The 17,806-nt window shown below is 37.0% G+C and overlaps 1 protein-coding gene across 1 annotated transcript; it reads right to left on the bottom strand.

Moving 5' to 3' along the window:
* Positions 1–13,441: 13,441 nt before the first annotated feature.
* LOC104895150 (protein trichome birefringence-like 15) lies at positions 13,442–15,852 on the bottom strand. The gene is made up of 2 exons (XM_057394308.1): positions 14,754–15,852; positions 13,442–13,768 (listed from the first exon to the last, which is right to left on the bottom strand). Exons 1-2 carry the CDS (start codon positions 14,822–14,824, stop codon positions 13,567–13,569), a joined length of 273 nt encoding a protein of 90 aa, XP_057250291.1. The 5' UTR covers positions 14,825–15,852; the 3' UTR covers positions 13,442–13,566.
* Positions 15,853–17,806: the final 1,954 nt, after the last annotated feature.

Raw genomic sequence — 17,806 nt, 5'->3', positions numbered from 1 at the left:
GATCACCTTTCTCTTTAGCTCAAAGGTTCCTCGATATCGCAGGTCAATTTGGTTTACGGAGTCATGACCGTATTTCCTATTTCAGTATAGACAACTCGTCCCATAACTATTCCTTTAAAGAAGAAATAAAAGTTAGAGTCTAGTTCAGTAAGAGTCATCTGCAGTTGTTATGTTATTATTATTTTATTCTACGAGTTGTGTTGTAGTATCATGTTTAGGATTATTTTTGTCTGATATGTAGTACTCAGCTTTGCTGATTACGTGCTTGTCTGTGTTTGTGATCATGGCTTTGCCTATTGATCCTGTGGTGATCCTTCGGGGGACCAGAGTCAAGAAAGCATTGACATTACAGGTTCGAAGATGCATATCATTGGGGAATCTGGAATGGAGAGGCTTTTGTGACATTAGTATTATTTAAGTTGTTTTCGTAGGAACATCTACATTTTAAGTTTGAGGTTTATTTAGTTGGTGTGTTAAGTTTGACATTGTCATTTGGTTTCATAAGTTTAATAAAGTTGATTTTTGTTTAATGAGTTTTCCGCTGCAACATTCTGAGTAAGCCGAAACGTTATCACACGGGCTATAATGCCTGGGTAATTCTCTAGATTTGTTATACAGGTATTTTCTAGAAAGAGAGAATTATCGGGGTGTTACAAAGTGGTATCAGAGCTTTAGGTTAGTTTAAGACTTATAGGCGCCTAACTAACTAGCTTATTAAGTACTTTAGCTTCTTAAGTTACCTAGATTATGGGTTATGTAAAGGAAACCTTTGTAGTGCTCCTACGTTTCATTTCGAAAAGTTAGACAAAATATTTTGAGTAAATTTTTTTTTTAGGAACCGAAATTTTCGGAAATGCGAGTTACGAGTTCGAAATTTTTTTTCAAAAACGTGCGACGTCCGAGAAAAAAAAAAAAAAAAATTCGAAAAACGTGCTTAGTTCGAAAAAAAAAATATATATATATATATATTTTCGAGTAACATTTTTTTTTCGAGTAACCTAGGAGTCCAAATTTCTTTTTGAAAATTATTGTAGGCACAAAGTGATGTTATTTATAAAAAGTGTCTGCATTAGTTCATGCCTTTAAGGTACAGTATTGCATTGTGAGAATGGGTAGTATAGGAAGGGCATATAGGATAGAAATATTATATGCCTGCATTGAAAAATTAGTTCAGCATCATCATAAATTTTCTTCCCTGCAAATAAGTGCATTGTTATTTTTCTTCCCTACTAACGATGCATGAATGTTTTCTTTCCTGCTAATTGTTATATCCTTCTTGCCTATTAAGGTGTTATATTTTACATGCCTTTGTTTTCTTACCCTTTTGATTCTTGGTGGGAATACGTTAAGGAAGAGTGCTAAACCTTTTGGGTTATTGTGATGTAGCTCTACTATTATGGCTGCAAATTTAGGAAACTACTTTAACCCTATCGTCCTGACTGACGATGAAGACGACGACCATCATCCACCCATTGACCATAGGGAATATGAAGAACTGCATTGGATAATGCGTCGCATCTTGAGAAGACATTATGCTAGGGATGATGAAGTCATCATAGAAATGGATCATGCTAGAGGTACTACCAGGGAAGACATATATGATGCATGTATGAGGGTGGAATCTGAACCTGAGGAAGACTTGGACACCATACCTACTAGGCAGTCTAAGATCAAGAGAAAATTCGTTGACTACTATGAGACTGACGAAGAGGACGAAGTTAGTGATGAAGACTTTGTACCTCAACAATATAAGGAAGATAAGGATAAGGATGGCAGTGTAGTGCCATAGGTTATAAACTTATAAATATTTATATATATATATATATATATATATATTATATATATATATATATATATATATATATATATATATATAGAGGACATAAGGTTTTAGTTAAAAGAATAATGTTGGGTATGTGCCAACAAGACAAAAGTGTTTTATAGGATTAGCATTTTAGGAAATAATATATTATATAGTGTGTTATTTTAGTTCACATTTTTCCTTTTCCCTTCTATGGAAGAATAAAATTAGTTTGTTTATTCAAGGAGTAAGAATTTATTTTGGGCACGTAATGGGGAATATTTTTTTTTATTTTCATTATGTGATTTCAATTTTCTTGCTTAATATATTGATATGAATTTATTTACGTGAACAACGTATGAATATTAGTGAACATTCCATGTTGAAACTTAGTGAAATTGTATGTTGAGCGATCTTTAGTGATCAAATCAAGTATTGTCTTGCTTAGATAACTTAAAGTTTCTGGAACCTGAGTAGAGTTATATTACTTTCAGGTCCCGAAGTAGAATGGCTAACAACACTGAACTAGCTGACGCTATTTGCCTCTTGGCGGAGAAACTGAACCAGGACAAGGTTGAACGTCCAGAGACTGCTGGAGAGATGTTTGAAAGACTGTCCAAAGTGAAACCACCTTACTTTAAGGGACAAGCTGACCCTACTTTCCTAGAAAACTGGATTAGGGAATTTGAAAAGTTGTTTGAGGTAGTAAATTGCCCTGCTGCTATGAGAGTAGGACAAGCTGTGTTATACCTAAAGGATGAGGCTGACTTGTGGTGGAGAGAAAATGGGGCTAGATTGAGTGCTGCTGAGGGATTCAATTGGGAAGCCTTTGTGATTGTGCTGAGAGGAAAGTTTTACCCTGCCTTCATGAGGAAGCAGAAAGCCCAAGAGTTCATCAACCTTAGAATGGGTAGTATGACCATTTCTGAATACTATAGTAAGTTTATAACCTTGTCTAGGTTTGCACCTGAGGTGTAGCTACTGAAGAGCTTAAGGCTCAGAGGTTCGAACAGGGGTTGACTGATGAGATCCAGCTGGGATTAGGGGGTGAGACCTTTACATCCTTAGATGTAGTGTATGGGAGAGCTTCTCATATTTATGGTTTGCAATCGAGAAGAGATAAGAAGGCTGGAATAGTTGGTGAAAAGAGAAAAGAAATTAGTACTGGGGGAAACCAAGGTAACTTTAAGAAAAACCGGAATGGGAATGGGAACTTTCAAGGAAGGAACACCAGGATAATCGTAGTCAGGGTAGACCTGAGAGGGTTCACAATTGCAAGTTTGTGACAAAAACCATCCTGGGAAAGACTGTAAAGGAACTAGTGGTTTGCCATTATTGTCAGAAGAAGGGCCACAGAGAGTATGAGTGCTACGCTAAACACGGAAAAGGTTTGAGGATTCAGGGAAACGGTAATCAGGCTAGACCAGGGTCTAATCAAATAGGGAACCAGGGTCCTAAGCCTGGAGGTCAGAATAACCAAGGGAACCATAGTAGGCCTGCTGCTAATGATAATCCTACCCAGAACAAACCTGCAGGAAAAGTGTTCGTGATGAGTCATAACGAGGCAGAGAGATCTGCGGATGTGGTAACTGGTAATTTCTCTATCAACTCAGTTTTCGTTAAAACGTTATTCGATTCGGGGGCTACTTATTCTTTTATTTCGCCTTCTGTTTTAAAGAGTCTGGGATTGGTGGAGTATGAGTCAATCGACTTGTCTGTTAGTATTCCTACTGGGGAAGTCGTTAAGTGTACTAAGTTATTTAAGAACTTACCTTTGAAGATAGGAGGGAGTGTCTTTCCATCCGATTTGATCGAGTTTAACTTAGAGATTTGATGAGTGATTCTTGGGATGAACTGGTTGAGTCATTACAAGGCCAGGATCGATTGTGAAGTCCAGAAAGTAGTGTTGAGAAACCCTTCGGGAAAATTTACCTCATATAGACGATTTGGGAAACCTAAAAACTTTGGAGTGATCTCTGCTCTGCAAGTGCAGAAGTTGATGAGAAAGGGGTGTGAGCTGTTTTGTAGTGTGCAAGATGTGAGTAAAGAAGCGAGTTAAAACTTGAGGATGTTCCAATAGTGAATGAGTTTATGGACGTATTTCCGAGTGAAATTTCAGGTATGCCGCCTGCAAGAGCTGTTGAGTTTACCATAGACTTAGTTCCTGGAACTGCACCTATATCTAAGGCACCTTATAGAATGGCACCTCCTGAGATGAGTGAGTTAAAGACGCAATTACAAGAACTTTTGGATAAGGGTTATATCAGACCTAGTGCATCGCCTTGGGGAGCTCCTGTTTTGTTCGTGAAGAAAAAGGATGGGAGTATGAGATTATGTATAGACTATAGGGAGTTGAATAATGTTACCATCAAAAAAAAGTACCCTTTGCCTAGAATAGATGACCTATTCGATCAACTAAATGGAGCGAGTGTGTTCTCGAAGATTGACTTACGTTCAGGATATCATCAATTGAGGGTAGCTGATAAGGATGTACCTAAGACTGCCTTTAGAACGCGTTATGGTCACTACGAGTTCACTGTAATGCCATTTGGGTTAACTAATGCTCCTGCTATATTTATGGATTTGATGAATAGAATCTTTCATGAGTTTTTAGATAAGTTCGTGGTGGTTTTCATCGACGACATTTTGATTTATTCGAGGAATGAAACCGAACATGATGAACATTTGAGGACTATCTTGGAAACCTTGAGGAAGAACCAATTATATGCCAAGTTCTCTAAGTGTGAGTTTCGTTTGGAGAAAGTAGCATTTTGGGTCATTTTGTGTCTAAGGAAGGAGTATCTGTAGATCCTGCTAAGATTCAAGCTGTGAGTAGTGGCCAACTCCAAAGAGTGTGACTGACATTGGAGTTTCTTGGGTTTAGCTGGCTATTATAGGAGATTTGTGAGGGATTTCTCGAAGATAGCGAGACCTATGACGAATTTAATGAAAAAGGAGTCCAAGTTTGAGTGGAATGAGAAGTGTGAGGAAGCCTTCCAGATCTTGAAAGATCGTTTAACCACTGCACCTGTCTTAACCCTACCTGATGGGAATGAGGGATTTGAGGTCTATAGTGATGCTTCGAAGAATGGTTTGGGTTGTTGTATTGCAACAGAATGGAAGGTAATAGCTTATGCATCGCGTCAACTGAAACCTTATGAGGCTAATTACCCTACCCATGATCTAGAGTTAGCTGCCATAGTATTTGCATTGAAGATTTGGAGACATTATCTTTATGGGGCAACTTGCAAGATATTCACAGACCATAAGAGCTTGAAATACATTTTCACCCAAAAAGACTTGAATATGAGACAAAGGAGATGGCTAGAGTTGATTAAGGATTACGATCTAGACATCCAGTATCATGAAGGGAAAGCAAATGTGGTTGATCGCCTTGAGTAGGAAATCGAGTCATAGCTTGAGTGCTTTGATAGTCCCTGAGGAGTTGTGTAGAGATATGCAAAGGTTGAACCTAGAAATTTTAAATCCTGGGGAAAGTGAGGCTAGACTCAGTAATCTTTCTTTGGGAGTGTCAGTTTTCGATGAGATCATTGAGGGTCAAGTTGGGGATGAGCATCTAGATAAGATAAAAGAGAAAATGAAGCAAGGTAAGGAAGTAGACTTCAAGATTCATGATTATGGGAGTCTAAGGTTCAAAGGGAGGTGGTGTGTACCACAGAAGTGTAACGATCTAAAGAGACGTCTTATGGATGAGGGACATAACACTCCATATTCTGTGCACCCTGGGGGTGACAAGCTGTATAAGGATCTTAAGGTGATATATTGGTGGCCGAACATGAAGCGAGAGGTAGCTGAGTATATGTCTAAGTGTCTAACCTGTCAGAAAGTGAAGATAGACCATAAGAGCCCATGGGGAAAGTCCAACCACTAGAGGTTCCTGGATGGAAGTGGGATTCGATTTCTATGGACTTTGTGACTGCCTTACCCAAGTCGAGGAGTGGAAATGATACCATTTGGGTATAGTGGATAGACTGACCAAGTCCGCTGTTTTCATACCTATTAAGGAGACATGGAAGAAGAAGCAACTCGCTACAACCTATATCAAGCATGTAGTGAGATTGCACGGAGTCCCAAAGGACATTATTTCAGACCGTGACTCTAGATTTCTATCGAAGTTTTGGAAAAAGGTCCAATCAAACCTTGGGACAACATTAAAGATGAGTACCGCCTTTCACCCTGCGACCGATGGTCAGACTGAGAGGACTAACCAAACTATGGAGGATGTTGCGAGCTTGTGCTATAGATTTTCAAGGAGTTGGGAGGACCAATTAGATTTATTGAGTTCTCTTACAATAATAGTTACCATGCGAGTATCAAGATGGCACCTTTTGAGGCGTTATATGGACGGAAGTGTAGAAGTCCCATTTGCTGGAATGACTATAGTGAGAATGTAGTTTTGGGGACAGAATTCATTGAGGAGACCGTCAAGAACGTTAGATTGATTCAGGCTCGAATTCAAGCTGCGCAAGATAGGCAGAAGAGTTATGCAGACTTAAAACGGCGCGAAGATGAGTTCGCTGTAGGTGATAAAGTATTCCTGAAAGTATCACCCACCAAAGGCGTTATGAGATTTGGGAAAAAGGGCAAGCTGAGTGCTAAATATGTAGGCCCATATGAGATTTTGGAGCGCATTGGGAAAGTAGCTTATAGATTGGCATTGCCAATGGATTTGAAAAGATGCATGATGTGTTTCATATATCCCAATTGAAGCGCTATATCCCTGATGAGCGCCATGTGTTAGAGCCTGAACGAGTTCAGATAGATAGTAGCCTCACTTATGAGGAAAGACCTGTCAAGATTCTCGACAGGAAAGTGCGTAGTACGCGTAACAAGGATGTTCATATTGTCAAAGTTCTTTGGTCTAACCACGAGTCAGAAGAGGCAACGTGGGAAGCCGAAGAGGATATGAAGAAAAAGTATCCAGACCTATTCCTTGAGGTGAGTTACGAGGGCTAACTCGTTTTCTTTAAGGGGGGTAGAATGCGATAAATTTCGCGCTTTTTGTCTATTTTTATGAGATTTTCATGTATATGTATGCCTATGTTGGGCAATTTGCACATGTTAGTGCAAAAGAAGTAGAGTCTCCGCATAAGAAAAGTGTTCATAAGTAACACAAGTGTTTTAAAAATGGGAAAGTGCACGAGAGCACTACCTTCTTCAAAGATTTTCGAAATGATGAGTTCAAATTTTCGAAATACGAGGGTTTTGTGTTAAGTTTCGGGACGAAACTTCTTTTAAGGGGGGTAGACTGTAATCCCCCACATTTTTAAAGGATTTTCATAAATATATTAAGTTATTTATGTAGTTATATTTAAATCCAAATGAGTTTGGAAAATGATTTGACTTTTAAAAAGGGTTGACTATTTTAAAAGTCAACTAAAAATATTTTTATGCTTAATAAAATTGTAATATTTTAATTAAGCATGTTTTAAATAAAGTTTAATTATTAAAAGCAATTTGAAAAGAAAACTTAATGGAATCGAAAGCCCAAAAGTAATAAAAAGGGAAAGGATATTTGATGACTAAAGTCCTAATAAGCCCATCTTGTTAGTCATCAAAGTTTTAATTATTGAAATTCCTTTTCCTAAGCCCAATAGGATTAGCCTATTTAAATATCCTAAAAACCCAAATATTTTGCCCTACACTTTATTTTCTCTCTCCTCCCTTGCACGTGACTTCCGATTTCTCTCTCACTCGACATTTTCTCTCTCCTCTTCCTCTTGAGCGTGAGTTTCATTATTTCTCTCAAAAATCGTTTCTTCTTGCTAAGTAACGTTTCTTGTTGAACAAGAAACGTCACAAATATTTCTTGAAGCCAAAACCTGCTGCCGCACCCTTGCTGCTGTCACAGCGCGGCGCTGCTCTTCTCTCCTCTTATTTTGGTTGTTTTCTCTTTACTTCTCCTTTAAGATTCCATTAAAGTTCTAATTTTTATTGTTATTTTATTATTATTTGCATGATTACGATTTGAGTTATTATTTTTTATGAAGTATATATTTTCGGATCATATGTATAAAAGAAAAAATTTCAGATTTATTATTTTTAGTTTTAATCATGAAAGATGTATTTTAGGGTTTTAAATCACTAGAAATCGTATATTTAAAGTATGAATATGAATTTTGATTGGAATACGATTTTTATATGCATTTAAAATATTTTCAGAAAGTTTAGAAAATTTTATAGATGCTGGAAATTCAGAAAGTTAATATTTTAAGGTTTTTAATGGTTTTTAATCACTAGAATAGTTGATCTATACTAGGGATTAAAAATAATGAGAGTTTAAATTATAAAAACGATTTTTAAAGAAGTTTAAAAGGGTTTGGGACGTTTTAAAGTTGCTGTATTTTTTTTAGTTCAAGTATTTACTTGATTATTTATTGTTCTAGGCGGAGATTCATTGTAGGGGACTTTTAGAGCTTAAAAGTGGCCTACCGTTGCGTTTATACAAGGTACGTACATAGTCTACGTGCTATATGGTTAGAAACATGCTCTAGGGATGTTTTTTATATTTGTAGTATCATGTATAGGACCTTGTTGTTCATATATATGATTTACTGAGATGGCTTTACATGTTATTTGCTTGTATGCTACATGTAAATAAGAATATGTATAAGTAAGATTGTTTGTATGGAAGTTTGATGCAAGCAGCTAAGTTTAGTTTGGTATTAATTCGTGAGTGAATTAATGTAAGAAATTGGAATCATGTGTTACATAGATTCTTTGAGATTATCTATTTATCTTATAAGAACCGAGGATCTTATTTGGTAATTTTGTGTTATACCTATATAAAGGTACAGTTTACTGTTGGCTAGCTTCAACAGGCAAGTTAGTAAAGAATAAAAGAAGTTAAAAGAGTCTTGGATGCTAGGTTGTGAACACTTATTGATTCTAAGATTAAAAAGGAGTTTTGTGATGTTATGTGATTATTAGTTGTGAGTATGTGTGCTTGGTTGGTGTTAACACAAGTATAAAATGAATGCAACGTAAAGTGAAACGAGAATAGGTTATAGACTTTAGACTGGTGCACGTCTAGAGTTGGACACTAAGGGTTGGAGTACATGGTGGTAGCCCATGGCTTTCCTGGGATTGGATTGATCACCTTTCCTCTTTAGCTCAAAGGTTCCTCGATATCGCAGGTCAATTTGGTTTACGGAGTCATGACCGTATTTCCTATTTCAGTATAGACAACTCGTCCCATAACTATTCCATTTAAAGAAGAAATAAAAGTTAGAGTCTAGTTCAGTAAGAGTCATCTGCAGTTGTTATGTTATTATTATTTTATTCTACGAGTTGTGTTGTAGTATCATGTTTAGGATTATTTTTGTCTGATATGTAGTACTCAGTTCTTTGCTGATTACGTGCTTGTCTGTGTTTGTGATCATGGCTTTGCCTATTGATCCTGTGGTGATCCTTCGGGGGACCAGAGTCAAGAAAGCATTGACATTACAGGTTCGAAGATGCATATCATTGGGGAATCTGGAATGGAGAGGCTTTTGTGACATTAGTATTATTTAAGTTGTTTTCGTAGGAACATCTACATTTTAAGTTTGAGGTTTATTTAGTTGGTGTGTTAAGTTTGACATTGTCATTTGGTTTCATAAGTTTAACAAAGTTGATTTTTGTTTAATGAGTTTTCCGCTGCAACATTCTGAGTAAGCCGAAACGTTATCACACGGGCGATAATGCCTGGGTAATTCTCTAGTTTAGTTATAAAGGTATTTTCTAGAAAGAGAGAATTATCGGGGTATTACACGTGACGCACCTTAGCAAAGGCAATGAGAATCCTTTCTTGTACAGCGTTCCTTGAAAGACGCAGTACCAAACAGAGTCTCTTTTTAATTTTTTCACCGCCATCTTATCTTCCGGGAGCTCACCCTTGAGCTTATATGCCAGTATACCATCGTACCACTCCGTTTCAGAGGTGATTGTATTAACAAACGCTTGGGTAACTTATATGCTTCTTTGTTTCAACGTCTCTACCATGACGTTCCTTTTCTTGTCGTTTAGACTGGAGCTTGCCAGTTTTGATAGGGCATCTGCCGCCATGTTTTCTGCTCTCGGAACCAATTGCACTTCAAAGCTCTGCAACCCTTTTACCATGCTTTTGACTAGGTTGAGGTATTTCTGCATTACCGGTTCTCTAGCCTCGTACGTTCCTTCTATTTGGCTCGAGATTAACTGCGAGTCCGTTATGATGATGACGTTTTTTGCGCCAGCCGCAATGCTCAGACTTAGTCCGGCCAGGGCTGCTTCGTACTCAGCTTCATTGTTGGAGGCTTTAAACCCGAAACGGATGGCATGCTCGAAGATTTCCCCTTCTGGGGACGTCATGACCACCCTGGCCCCAGCTCCACTCTGGGCAGCTGATCCATCTACCTCAATTTTCCACCTGCCGGTGGAATCTGTTGTTTCAGTATGGGTCGTCTCCACTATGAAGTCTGCTAAAGCCTGGGATTTGATTGCGGTACGCGGCCGGTATTCTATGTCGAACTCCGAGAGCTCTATCGCCTATTTCAATAGTCTACCTGTGGTATCTGATAAGAGGTTTTTAGTGTGTCGTTCAGGCACTAAGAACCGCTTCCCAAACAATATTTATACTCCTAACAAGCAACTACTAAGGAAATAGTAAGGGCAAGTTAAGGGTCGATCCACAGGGAAAATGGATTGATTAGAGTCTATCCAGTCTAGACTACCTAATTGAAAGGTAATTTGGGGTTTGAAATATGTTTGGTAACAATTAAGACTATCTATCAGCTAGAACAAGCAAAAATCACGAGTTTAAATATCAAATAAAGACACTAGAGTTAAGGCTACTAGTATGAATAAGAACGGATGATGATTGTTAATGCGATTGTGAAGCAACAAAGACGATTATGCAAGGTTTAGTTCTCCTCTAAAATACTTGAGTCCTCTCTCGAATGGTCCTCAAGAGTAATCGCTTAATCTATCAATAAATCCTCTCTCGAATGGTCTTTAGTTAATTGATTAAGAGATTCGATAAGTTTGGAAAACCCCTAATGAAGGATCCCCTTAATTTCCACCCAATATCTTGGTATGAAAATTAAGTTGATACTTGGGGATGATAAAAGAGTTCAAAATCCGATTTAAGAACATTTGAAATCAAAATACCAAAGTATAAATGTGATCAATATCTATCCTAAGGTCTCAAAACACCAAGATCAATGCATAAGCTTCTCCATACATCACAATCACATCAACATCAAATTTAAAACCCTAATTCATACTTTCACCCTAACCCTAGATTATGGAACTACTCACTAATCATGGAGTTAAAGCAATTAAATAATGAATCTATGACTAATCTAAGGCTAAACATGATTAGGAAATGATTAAACTAATGAAAAGCGCAATTCATAAACTAAGAGAATGAAGATCTTAAATAATATAAGAACATAAACAAACACCAAGAGAATGAAATAAAAACTAAAACTTTGAATTGAATTGAATGAAAAGTACCTTGAATGTAAATCGAATCACAAACTATGATCTCTAATCTCAATTACCAATGAAAACTCAAGTGTTTTCTCCCTAATACAAACCCTAAAATATTATGTGAAAGATAGAATAAAGCGTAAGTCTTTGAAATAAAACAAAAACTTGTTTAATGAAGCCACGAGCTCCATTTTCCGGAAACGACTGGTGCGGGCGCACCAAGATGAGGTGCGGGCGCACCAAACAGAGGTGCGGGCGCACCAAAAATAGGTTTGGGCGCACCTAACCCTTCTGCCTCAAACTGAACAGCTCAACTTAAAACGAGCATAACTTCTTCGTTTTATATCCAAATCAAGCTTATGACCAGTCGTTGGAAAGATATCGAAACGAGCTTTCACCTCCAACTGGAATTACCTTCATCCGATTTATGGTTTGAAAGTTATGTCCATTTGAAGTTCTCCATTCAAGATTTCATTGTGCAATGTGCTCCTTTGTGCGAGCGGACATGGGGAATGGTGCAAGCGCACCATTTATGAATGTGTGCTTTGTTTTCATTGCTACCTTTTCCATGTTTACAAATCGTAGCCATCTTAGTAGTTTCACCTGTATCAAGAACATGGCAAAACAAGGTGAAAGCAAATGTACTAGAAATTCGGTCAAAAATGACTAAAAATCTAGCAAAATATCACTATGATCAAGTATGATCAAGTGAATGAAATAGAAGGGGAAAGGGAGAATAAAGAGGAAAGAAAGGGGAGAAAGAGGATCAAAATGAGCTAAAAGGAGTCCATAAAGTACGTTTGAAACACACTTATCAAACTCCCCCAAGCTTAGCGTTTTGCTTGTCCTCAAGTAAACCAAGAGTGAGAATGAAGGAAAGAAGAAGAAAAAGAGAATAAAAAGAAAAGGGAAACATGCAACAAACTAACCTATATGCTCTAAATGCAAGGTTACAAACATGACATGCAAGCTAAATGAGTTCATAGCAAGATTTAGGAGACTAACCAAACACAAGAGGAGATGATATTAGGAAGCACAAGAGTGACTCTAAGGGCTCAATCCACCGATCAACCGAGTCTTTTTGAAAGAAGGCTTTCCGAGAGTGATTTCTCACTCTTCTCCACTTCCAAGATCCAAGTTTAACTCCTCCCTAGGGATGCTCAACCATAATTGCTCGCCTCTACCACATTTTGATGACCCTTATCATGACTTGCACAAAATCTCGCCCGCCACTACTAAATCGACCAAGTACAATCTAGAAGTCAAAAGGGACTTTGTTAAGGTTGTAATGGGGATAGGTTAAGGGTGTGGATGATACTTTAGGAATGTGGTGCAAAAAGGGTAAGTGGAGTACAAACTAGGGGTAAATACTCCCCCATGCTAGTCCTAACACCAATCTCAATTCAAGAACTCACACATAACCTTGATTTCCACTTTGACTCACAACAAGAATGTCAGACTTTAGCGTCCGCCAAAATCAGACGCTAAAAACACGGAATCGGACGCTAAATATATTAGCGTCCGCCGACGGACGCTAAACGGCTGATGCAAAACCCTTGGTCGCTAATTCTCCAAATAGCGTCCGCAAAGCGGACGCTAAATATTTAGTGTCCGATATTTCGAATTTAGCGACCGGTTCAGGCGAGACGCAAGTTAGCGACCGTCTTAAGCCGTCGCTAATAATTAGCGACCGCCTTAAGCCGTCGCTAATGTCCTTGACACGTTTTTTCTAGACCCTATTCTTGGTAGCTTTTTTCTTTTAATTAATTGATATTAAATGTAATAAGATATGAAATAATGCAAATACCATACTTCTTTATTAAGGCAAACAAATTAATAAATTCAATTATTATTGATAATAAATGTAGATACAAGTGAAAAAATAATTCGAGAACTAAATTCTGTATACTTAGAACAAAATCTAATACAAATCTCATATAATACATTACACTAATTTAAACTCCACAACAAAATCTGGAACAATACTAAATATTTTGAGTCACCAAGGACTTTAGAAATGCAGCCCACCACCACCCATCATTATAAATAGCACTATAAGTATCTTGGCCTTACCCAATGCATCCATACGAACCAGCTCAAGGAAACGAAATCATCATTCTCTATGGTCTTCACTCGAAATAAGCAAATTCCTCCAGTTTTATGATCATCATTCTGAACTGCACATAATCAATCAGAAAGTCCTCAGTGTTTCTTTCAGTAAATTTGTGCTAAACATCCAATTATAAATTACTTGTATCATTTAAGCAAATTCAAAGGTAAAGTAAAATAGATCAGAAAAGAGAGACCTGAGCTGGGGCACCAGGAGGGAGCATAGACAATAGTACTTCCCTAACAACTTGTTGTTGCTGTGGGCGCGATCTTCCCTGCATTACTCTCTTCGATACATCGACAAATCTCTCGTAATCATACTTAAACCACCCATCATTCTCCTGCTTTCTCTTGCCAGCAGATGAAGCAAACTTCTCCATCTTCCTAGCAAAAAGATTCATGAAAATCATCTCAAAGAACCCATCTTTGTACTTTGTCTTCTGCCCCATAGGAGATCTGACCTGTTGGCTCTGCTATGCCACATCTTACTCTACTCATGTTGTTTCGCCTTCCATATTTATATTTCTGCTCGAAGCAGTTAGTTGTTGTACTATTAACTCGGAATTGGACGGGTTGGAAACTCAATACCACCATGAATATGTATAATCCTCCCTTGATATGGTATCTCTTCTACTATCACTGGTGTATTAGTAGTGTGTTTTTACAGGGTAAACAGATAACGGGAGTTTCTATAAGCGTGTGTCCAAGTCTAACACAAGATTGTGTGTTTTTGTTGATAAGGGGACTTGGTTTATTCTATTCAGTTTAAGGATCATAACATTAAACAGGAAGTAAAACTGAGCTAATTGTGTGGCTCTGGATTATTAGAAAACAATGCGATCATAACCAAAATGTTTGGAGTAAATTACTCAAATAATACTTGGTGAATCCATAGCCCAAGCGTTTATCAAATTTTTTCAAGATCTTCCGCAGACCAAATAGAGAAAATTTTGTTTTGATATAAACTTCAAAAATTGTATAACTTACCAGCTAATAGATTATTTAATAGAAGAAAAACATAAATCATAAAACAATTTGACTAAAGGGGTAATGGGGGGATAAACAGTACCGCAAGGTAAACAAACATTAGTCAGAAATAAGAGAAACCAAATTCATCTATAAACGAAGGTAAAATAACCTCATAAAATAATGATTAAATAAATAGAGGGATGAAGAGTAAATCAAATGATAACTGGGAAAAGCTATTATATCAAGGTGACAGCAAGTACAGCATATATGACATATGGGAATCATTAGCAAAAAACAGTTCATAAAGGAGAGTGAAATGGAAAGGGAATAGCAACTTAAGAAACTTGGCACCAAAATACATCAAATAGTTTTCAAAAGTACATTAAGATAACTTCCTCACCTTTTCAAAAATGAAGATCTTTCAAAGTCTGGCATATCACAATTTGCTGGTTGCCATCTATAAGCCCACATCTCTGATAGCCAGTGCTTGCATTTTTAGCCAGAATACAATGGTCGTCTGTTATCTACAACCCATCTACCCTTCGCATAATTACACTCTGTCAATGAGAAAAGAAAATATCTTTAGCATAAGACTACCAAATTTTGTAAGTGAAAGTAAGATCAAGACTCTGCAATCAGGGTTTTCATTTCAACAAAATAGAATGCTTCTCGTACTTCAAACACATCAAGAATGCTTCTCTGCTGAAATTATTTCTGATGAATGTTTTGTGGGTAATTAATCAAAATTTTATGTTTGATCCGAATATCAATCAGAGAAGAACGAAAAAAAAAACGAAAAACTGATTTCCAAATAAGACGAAAATTCATGCCCAAAAAAAACGAAAAATCATGCCCAAAAACCAGATCTGGAAACAACACCCAAAATCGCGAAATTGAAAAATTGAATAACCAAATCGAAAATATAAACACACAAAATCAAAATCTCATAAAACAGAAAACTCAAAAAAATAAAGAAAAATCGAAAAACAACAAAAATTAAAAAATCTTAGGGAATTCAGATCTAGAAAAAACCAAAAAACCAAGAACAAGAAAACGCAAAACGAAATTAAAAAAGCAAAGAAAATCGAGAAAATAAACTACATAATCAACAATCAAAACTAAAAAAACAAATTTATTAGTTAAATCTGAGTACAAATACCTGATTTCGTGAGATCTGCAAGAAAGAGAGAGCACCAAAATGTGAGATGAGAGTGAAGAAGAGAGAGAAACGTGAGATGAGACTTGAGAGTGAGGAAGAGAGAGGCGTGGGTTAGGAACTTAGGGTTGATAGTTTGGTCGACCGGAGTTTTTTTTTTATACCTCTTATTTAGCGTCCGTACAACGGACGGTATTTTAATTACACGAAAGCTAATTAGCGTCAGTCTAAAAGAACGGACGCTAAATTTCAGAAAGCGGACGTTAATTTGCATCTGTCTTAAACCGGACGCTAATTTTAAATTTACCGTCCGCTTGTATCGTCGGACGCTAAATACAGACGCTAAAACGACGGATTCTTGTTGTGACTCTTTCACCTTTTGAATATTTTTCATTTTTCTCATCAAATTGCTCTTTCTTTCTTTTCTTTCAATAGAAATTCAAATGAAACGCTAAGAGCTTTCTTTCTTTCTTTTATTTCTTTTGAAATTTTTGTTAGCTTTTGCAAATACTTGCATAATAACTAACTTTCAACCAAGACTCAATATCAAAACAACTCAACTCAACTCAACACAAACTAGACATGCACTCCACTTTGGGGAAAGTTTGGCCATGACTTATTATGAGGGTTAAGCAAAAATAGGATAGAAAGGTTCAGATGGGTTGAGAAGCGAATAATTATGCCGGTATACAAGCTTTTGGCTTTGTAGCTCCTATTTCTAGAAAAAAAGAAACGCCCTAAATCATTCTTCTAAAGGCTCGATCTTATGCAATCTTGGGGAGCTAAAATGCAAGTCACAAGTTAGGCAATCAATGGTGAGGGTTGGAAATGAGTCTTACGAGGTTCTTGGCCCTCCTTCGGGATTCGTCGCACAAGGGGCAAGGCAATCCATTCATCCAACTCGCCTAATTTCAAAGAGACTCTACCAAAAGTTATCGTTCTCAAGAGTCACTTAAAGTCACAACAGGGCTTCCAAAACCATCAAGTCTAATGTAGGGAAGGTCTTCCAATCATGTTATGAACACTTTTAGCCACAAATCATGCATGCAACTAAGCTATCCTAAATGCAGGAAAAAAAAATATTTTTGTTTGTGTTTTTTTTTTATGCAAACCTAACATGCAAAAGCACTAAAAAAAAAACTAAATGCAAAGGGGAGAAAAAAATGTTGAGATGGAAAGAACACATGCTAACTAACTCCCCCAAGCTTGATACAAACTCCGTCCTCGGAGTATACAAGCAAAGAGAAAGTAAGGGATGAGGTAAGGGCAAAAAAACAAGAAAAAATCCTAACCAAGTAAGATAAGGAGAAGGGTCTCAACATACCTGGCAAAAAGAGCTCTTTTAGGATAGTTAGCTAGACCTTATCACTAAATAATTTGACAAAGATCTCAATAGTTTGTCATAAGCATTAGCACACATTTCACAATGGATCAAATAGGTATGGTATAGATAAAGAGCATGCACAAATTTCAATGCGTCTATATGTTACCAAGTAATGAGTGCCGGAAATAATGAAATTTCCAAGAGAATCCTGGAAAGTATGAAGAACAAACATTAAGATTCAAATAAAAAGAAGAAAACAATGAGTTCTCCTTTTGATGATCCTTGCAAATTTTAAGCCCGGTCCTATCCTCGATGACTTTCATTTGGGTCTTGTGAAGGTTTAAAGAGGTCAAAGGCTCTTCCAATGGTGAAACTTTGAGGCGAGGGAATAAGATGGGAAAGGAAGGAACTAAGTCGATTTTTCTTGAAAAAGGAATACGAAGAGAACGAGTAGAAACAAAAGTCTCATCAACTACTTTTTCAACATCATTAGACTTTATAGTGTAAGCTTTCTCAACAAATGATTCCTCTACTCTGGGATTCTCATCCATATCCCACTCATCATCTTCATTAGTTATGGTCATACAAGAGTGATTTTGATTATTGATAATTTGACCCAATGTTTCAATTGATATTTTGCTAGATTCGACAATGTTGTCCATCATAGAATCACATCTCTTTAATAATGCCATATTTTCTTCAAGTGAATTAAGAATTTCAGAATAAACATGGCGTTCACAGTTAGAGACATCTTCTAAATTTGAGAAAGTGGTATCTCCATGGTCCCACTCATAAGTATCTCTAGACAACCACCCAAAGAAACTCCATGCTTCATCAAAGTGTTGGAATCGAAATTCACCATTAAACATAGACTCCACAATTTCTCTTGTATGCATATTCAAACCATCATATATCACCTCACACATCTCCCAAATCTCAAGTCTATACTTAGTTAGAAGAGTGTTCTCAAATC

This window comes from Beta vulgaris, chromosome 4 (genome assembly GCF_026745355.1).
Source record: "Beta vulgaris subsp. vulgaris cultivar EL10 chromosome 4, EL10.2, whole genome shotgun sequence".
NCBI lineage: Eukaryota > Viridiplantae > Streptophyta > Magnoliopsida > Caryophyllales > Amaranthaceae > Beta > Beta vulgaris.
This window is presented reverse-complemented; position numbering and strand designations above follow the sequence as displayed.